Below are 7205 nucleotides of genomic sequence, written 5' to 3'. Positions count from 1 at the left end.
GACCAGGCACATTACCAGGCGATGTGAGATTCTAGAGGTGGCTCCTACGGATTCAGAGATAGGCTTCCCACCAAACCGATTGGAATATAGACCTAATTGTCCGCCATAGCACTTAGTTCTCACACTCCCGGCTGGTATTCGGCATCTGATTACCAATGAACGACCTGACCCACTCAGCAACAATAAAAACTCGTTGGCCCCAACCACCGCCCAAAATGCATTAGAGTCCACTTTATTATTACTAGCGCTCGTAGGTCTCATATAAACTGATTGGAACAGTTCTATCCCCATCCGATGCTGGACTATTGGCCGGCTGTTACAAAAGTCATAATTTACAGAAGCAAATTATTCAACATTTCAAAAGTTTATTTTGACTAAGAGAACAATAATAGGTATGACAATTAGCGTCGGGGATGCGAGCATACAAAGCGATTTCCAGTAACAATAAAATCGCACGAACATCTCAATAGCCGATTCCAAAAGATGAAGCGCACGTTTCGAAGATTCTAAATCATTCCAAGAACTATAACCTTGAACGAGAATTTACAATAAATAAACAAAAATTTATATATCAAACAGAGGGGTTAAGATATTATTTAATAATTCCCTTATGTATATTGAGTTTCAATCGTGCATTGGACAAGTTCGCTTTAGCAAAGAATTTTTGAAATCTGATAATTTATTCTGCAAAGTAGTGACTGGATTTATTTTGATTCTATAATGTCTCTTTGGTATTCGCTATGCAATGTTGCGCCATGTCGACATGCCTACTTTGTTTATAGAAGCAAGCTTCGTCTTTGTTATGCACCTTCTCGGAGTGCCCATGCGCTATCCGCGCCTCTGTTTTGTTTGCGTCCTTGGGTGCCAGCGCCTATCGGCCTCTGTTTGTTATGCTGCTTCGATCCTCTGGTTTTTGTCCTGTTTACGCCTTCTCGCTGTCTTTGCGATCTCGCCCAAGGATCATAGATATAGTTAAGTGACGAGACAATATTATTTTGGTTTATATGTCGAAAGGAAATACTTTGAAAAGTTTCAATCACCGATTGAAGTTTGATAAATTTGTTTTCTTAAATCTTGCAAATTAAACCAGTCGCCTTGAATTAATTGTGTATCTAGTCTATTTGTATGCTTAATACGATCATGTGGTGTTATGTGTTGCTTACCCACGGTACTTGAGACGATTCGCAGGGCTGGGCTAGGAGCGATCCGTGTAAACGTTCAGATGTAGTAGATTGATTTAGCTCTTCGTCTTATTTCTATATTGCATTAAATATGCAAGCTTTGAACCTCATAGATAATCATTCGTTTATCTGTTCCTATTTATTTCGTTTGCTTTGTATCTTACAATATCTGTAGAACAATTCGGTTGTTGTTTGTTGCATTCACTAAAACTTTAGTTTTGCTTATAGGATACTTTCAGTTCGATTTTAGTTGCAATTAATATGTTAGCCTCATCTATTCGAACTATTTGATTTAATAGAAATTTTTCTTTAATGATCATCTTTTGTTTGTTAATTGTCTGACTGCTGTACTTGCATATTTACCTAATAGTTAGATGATGTGCATCTGCGTTAGCACTCGCGGTTGGGGGCGTGACAGCGATGCAGGGTCTCCGCTTGGTTTATCCACCTAAACCAACCATTAAATGAGATCACACACAATTTGGTCCCACAAGAAAGATGAGAGTTCTGGCCTGAATTTATAGGATCATAAAGGATTCATATGGATTCTTCATCTTACTACGCCAGTTCTGATGGTTATAATGATAACTACACCATGGACTCTCAGATTGATTAACTGTACTGGAAATAATGCACATAATTCCTAGATTTACTGTTGGTTTCCGTTCAATAGTTTGTTGAGTAACACAACACAAATGTTTCCAAAAGTGGTATACGTGGTGGACATATATGGTTTTGTGCAATCAACAACGCCCAATGTTAATATGCAGTACGGTATTGGCAGTCTAATTGCCACATGTGGCCGGACCACATATGCCGGCAAGTGCCAAATAATGCAACCACGATATGGGCAATTGCTTTTTCGTGTTTTGTTTTGAGTGTGCGGATCTAAATGCAGTGGCTGGCATATCATTGAACGAGACTATACATATCACATCATATAACTATCGTATAGTAGTTTTGGTTACTGATTATGCATATACATGCTTACTATCTCTCATAAATATAACTTAACTCTCTTCTTAATTTTAATTGCTTGCGTTATTACATTCATAATTTGTGGTATTATTTTAACAATATAAATCTAATAATTATATATATATTAATATTGATGATATGTTTGTAAATTTTTTATTATTATTGATACTAGATTTAACATAATATCTATGCCTGGGCACAGGAGACTTGCCAGCTTCTGCAGACATATCTCGCCCTTTCGAGCGATGCATAATGATGCGCGTGGATGTTTTATCAGTTCCTTTGGCGCAAGCGCCACCTCTCTCTCTACTTATGTCATGGACCGTTTGTGGCGATCGGCTTCTTTCATGTCGCGCGGCACGAGAATTTTCTGTTGTTTGTTACTGCAGGGAATTGCGGGGCCGTACTCGCAGACAGTGATCATTATACCGCCGTGGATTATACTGTCGCGCAAGCACATTGACTGGACTTTTATTTCGAGGATCACCTCGGTAAAACATACTGTTTGTGCCGTAAGTTTTCAATTCTTATTTCGTTGTTTCACATGTTTGTCTTTGTTTTATGTTTGTTTAGGCATGGCATTGAATATGTGTTCTAAATTCAGGGTCAAACTCTATACCCTGGAAAGCATCATAAGAGGAACTACCAAATTGTTAATGCCGAAGATATCGCCTCCAGTGATGCAGAAGATAGTGATGCAAGGTAACATTTATTCCTCGCCACAGTCCCAATTTAATCGAAATCGGGGTGAAATATCCTTCTATTCAAGTTAATGCCCTCGTAGAAGTTGCAATACAGGATCTCTTAATGCTACTCTAGCAAGAGGAAAAATTGTACTTTGTTTCCAAACACGGGGCCAAAGGGTGGCTTCTGTTGCGGCAGACACAGTCAGAAAAGCACTCGGTGTCGGCGTCATCTTCGCTCAGTTCATGACGAAGGATATTGCATCTTCATATGATATTCCGTGCATCCAAGTAGACCTTGAAACCGGAAGTACCATACTAAATTACATCGGCGACACAAGGTACATGTATATACATGTCCTTCGAACTTCGAAGTCCTTTGTTTTCTAATTTGGTACAAATTTGGTTTTGGAGAGTAAAGCAGCAATCGTCTCCTGACACTTTTCCGCAGAAAACCGGTTGTGAAATTTAGCTCTGAAAAGACAATTCTTGGGAAACTGATTGCTCCTGAAGTGGCATACTTCTCGTCTCGAGGCTCGAGTTCATTGTCCCCCTCTTTACTGAAGGTAATTCTCCGTAAGTTTCATTTATGTACCGGTCGGAAGTGATAAGGCCACGATTTTTGCTATTAAAGTAATGTCGGCTTTTCTGTGGTTAACTCATGGATACACTCTGCAGCCTGACATTGCTGCACCTGGTGTGAACATTTTGGCAGCATGGCCCCCAGCTTCCATGTTATCTCCCACTAGCAGGTCGGTTAATTTCAGGATTGATTGGGGAACGTCGATGTCATGCCCGCACATCTCAGCTGTTGTAGCGCTTCTCAAATTGATCCATCCTGATTGGAGCCCCGCCGCGATTAAATCCGCGCTGGTCACAACAGGTCTGCTGCAGTAAAATCTACTGCCTCAATCTTACTTAGTTCATTGATTCAAAAAGGGTTATATACACAAGTAGCTCCAAACTAGTTCCCTGGCTATCTGAAATTGCACAATAACCATTTCAAGCCTATCATAAATAAAATGAGATCGATTTCTCTCACTACTTGATTCTGAAATTGCTTTTCATTTCTTCGACAGCTAACGCACATGACGAATATGGCCTCAGTATAGTAGCTGAAGGAGCTCCTTACAAGCAAGCCGACGCATTCGATCACGGAGGTGGCCACGTAGACCCAAACAAGGCTTTAGATCCTGGTCTAGTTTACGACACGGGTGTTTCCGATTATATCCGTTTTCTTTGCTCCATGGGATACAATAACTCCGCTATAAGCTCAATGACGCAGCACAACACTGCATGCAAAAGCTCCCATCAATCGCAGAAGGACTTGAATCTCCCTTCCATATCCATTCCTGAGCTAAGAAAGACCCTGACAGTATCAAGAACAGTCACAAATGTAGGTCCGGTTAATGCAGTGTATCGAGCTCGCATAGAAGCTCCGAAAAGAGTAGATGTAAATGTCGAGCCCAAAGTCTTGTTGTTTAACATGACTGCGAAGAAGTTGTCATTCAAGGTAACTTTTCGGCCGAAGCTAGACGTGCGAGGGCGGTATATGTTCGGATGTTTGTCGTGGGAGGATGGAGTTCACTCGGTGAGGATTCCGTTGGTGGTTCGGACGGTGATCGACGACTTCTACACGGTTGCATGATGGAAACATGATCATGATTCTAGTGGAAATCAACTCTTCTTGTTTCTGTTTCCTTATTTTGTTTTCCCTTTAAAATTTAAACGCCATTTGTACAAACCATATGTTCTGTTCTCCGAAATCTTGTTATTGTCACTAGTTGACTCACATTGTGATGAAATTCTCATATGATTTTTCGTTCGCCGATTTTACGTTTGTTAAATCTTATTCAAATCTGAAATAATAGAGGATTTTAAACAATATCTAACTGATTCGAAGGTTGGGTTGTAATTTCTGAATGAACCATTATTGCTCGAAGTGTTGCGGTTCTTAAAGAAAAATAAAGTTTTCGTAAAAAATTGTGCATGAAACTCATAATTTATTGTTCAGAATCTTAAGCTATTATTTAACAAAGAGTCGCTCATGGTCTGAGAGGATTTGTTTGAGATAACTAATTACTTCATAATTTCATCAAAGATAATGTGGATCAATTCTAAGTTTGTTGCTTTGTTTGTTCATTTATTTATCATAAATGTGGGTGCTTAACTAATGGGACCAATTCTTTACTTATTACTTTCAAATTTTTCTTTATTATTCATTAGTAACAGATGCTAAATCCACAAAGATGCTCTTTCTTTGAGTTGTGTTGGTTAAAGTGTTGGATCCACTACTGTTTTGGCTCTGACACTTGTTGCTGCTATGGTAGCTGCAGGTTTTTTTTTTTTTTTTAAAAAAAAAATAAAGCTAGGTTTTCTTTTTTCCTTTTGTTTTTCAATAGTCATGGCATATATTAAGAACCGATAAAAATGCACAAAGCTTCCTTGAACTATGGACCATTTTGATTCGACTTTTCAATTTTTAAAATTTTAATTTTACTACCCAATCTTTCAATTTATTTGATTTGAATCAGTCAACAGCACTTTGACTTTAAAATTTAAGCTAATTACTTACTCTAATAAATTTATAGTTGCGAGAATTGTATGGAATGTGCTAACTAAATTGTTAAAGATAGACAATATATTTAAATTTTTGAAGTCAAAGTGTTATTTATTGACTCAAATCAAATAAATTGAAAGGTTGGATAATAAAATCAGAACTTTTGGAAGGTTTAATAGTTAAAACAAAATGGTCGAAGGTTCAGGTAATTCTATGTCTTTACTTAAAAAGTTTTATTTGTTTAACTGATATCACAAACACTACTCGAAGCTACTATAACCTTTGTGGAAGACACGTTAAAAGCTGCGAGATTACCGACCAACAGGGAACCATTGCGTGCATATCTGATGCAATATAAAGGCAATCCACGATGCTTGCTCTGCGGAAATTGGAGCAATCTCTTCTTTTGCTAATGCATCCCAGAGAAACATTTGATATCTTCTTAGATTTAGCGTCCATCATCAAAACTTTGCACTTTCGGAGTTATCATTTAGATTCACTAATCTCCGAAGCCTAGACAGAATCACGGAGATATAGACTTTTACAGAGAGGTTCAAACATTTCAATGTTGGATGGACTTCGAGATTCTCTAAAAATGTTGAAATTGCAGATAGCTCGGCCAATTGGGAACTCTTCAGCAAAAAAGTTTTCTTTAGTTGATGAGTTTATTCAGTCTGTACCACTCGATTAATTGAATAAAATCGTTTAATGCGTGATTTCCCTAAAAAAAAAAGTTATTCACACATAATCGCTTAGTGCGTGATTTCCCTCAAAAAGTTCTTCAGCAAAAAGTTTTTCTTTCGGGTCTTCAGTTGATGAGTTTATTCAGTCTATACCACTCGATTAATTGAATAAAATCGCTTAGTGCGTGATTTCCCTCAAAAAAAGTTATTCACACATAATAGAAGGCCAAACAGCTCCTAATCTATTTTGCGATAATCGGTTTGCGGTCCAGTTCTCTAATTCTAATCATTAATAGCACATAATCTGATCATTGTTTTTTTCTTTTTTAAAAAATTTGTCTGGTCATAAATTTAGATCCAAAACTTTTAATTGGCTTTTTATCTTCAAGAGAAGCTAATGGTTTAACTAACGGACTTATTTTACTCTGTTAAGTAATTGAAGCTTTTACTAAGTGCTTATTGAGTAGAATTGTTCAAGGAAGCAGTAATAACTTTTTCACATTTTCTGTATGCCAGAAGAAGCTTCAAATAGACAACAAGAAGTTTAGCAATCTAAGTCCACATTTGGATAAAATTAAAATAAAGGACCTATGCCAAAACAAGCTATCTAGTGATAATTGTCTTAAATACAAAAAATTTCTTTCTGTTTTAATTGCAACCTAAAGTTTAATTATAATCAATTACAACTTGCAAATCTTCCTAGTCTAAATTTTTCAGGGGAACAAAAATTATATCCGAAGAAGAATGATTTTTTTAAGAGAGACGTAGCATGTTCCACGTTTGATTTATTTTTGAAAAAAAAATTATAAAAAATAAACTTAGCTAGAAATATGAAGCTGTTAATATATATTTCTGAATTCCTCTGCTACTGGATTGATTTTTTTGGGTATTATAATATCAGAGGCAATTCTAGACCCATTCATTCGGTGAGGTCATAGATTTAATTCTCACCTTCAATATTTAACAAGATGAATTTTCGCATATCTTACCTACTAATTCTACATGTCTTTTCTATCCAACAGATACGTGAGTGAAAATATTAATATATATTTATAAATCAGTTTCCTAAGCATAATCAATCTTTTGGGTAATAGAAGCAACCAAAGTATAATGAATTAAT

At 36.8% G+C, this 7205-nt stretch overlaps 1 protein-coding gene across 1 annotated transcript; it reads left to right on the top strand.

Moving 5' to 3' along the window:
• On the top strand, window positions 2760-4645 carry LOC109728764 (subtilisin-like protease SBT3.2). Its single transcript, XM_020259287.1, has 5 exons — window positions 2760-2861; window positions 2958-3183; window positions 3294-3408; window positions 3521-3725; window positions 3922-4645. Exons 1-5 carry the CDS (start codon window positions 2816-2818, stop codon window positions 4488-4490), a joined length of 1161 nt encoding a protein of 386 aa, XP_020114876.1. The 5' UTR covers window positions 2760-2815; the 3' UTR covers window positions 4491-4645.

This window comes from Ananas comosus, linkage group 24 (assembly GCF_001540865.1).
Source record: "Ananas comosus cultivar F153 linkage group 24, ASM154086v1, whole genome shotgun sequence".
NCBI classification, from domain to species: domain Eukaryota; kingdom Viridiplantae; phylum Streptophyta; class Magnoliopsida; order Poales; family Bromeliaceae; genus Ananas; species Ananas comosus.
The sequence above is the reverse complement of the archived record's forward strand: the minus strand, read 5'-3'. Positions and strand labels throughout refer to the sequence as shown.

Coding starts and splice junctions, on each gene's coding strand:
- LOC109728764 (XM_020259287.1), top strand. CDS start 2,816: ATGCCGAAGATATCGCCTCCAGTGATGCAGAAGATAGTGATGCAAG. Junction 2,862..2,957: donor GCAGAAGATAGTGATGCAAG/GTAACATTTATT, acceptor GTTGCAATACAG/GATCTCTTAATGCTACTCTA. Junction 3,184..3,293: donor AATTACATCGGCGACACAAG/GTACATGTATAT, acceptor ACTTTTCCGCAG/AAAACCGGTTGTGAAATTTA.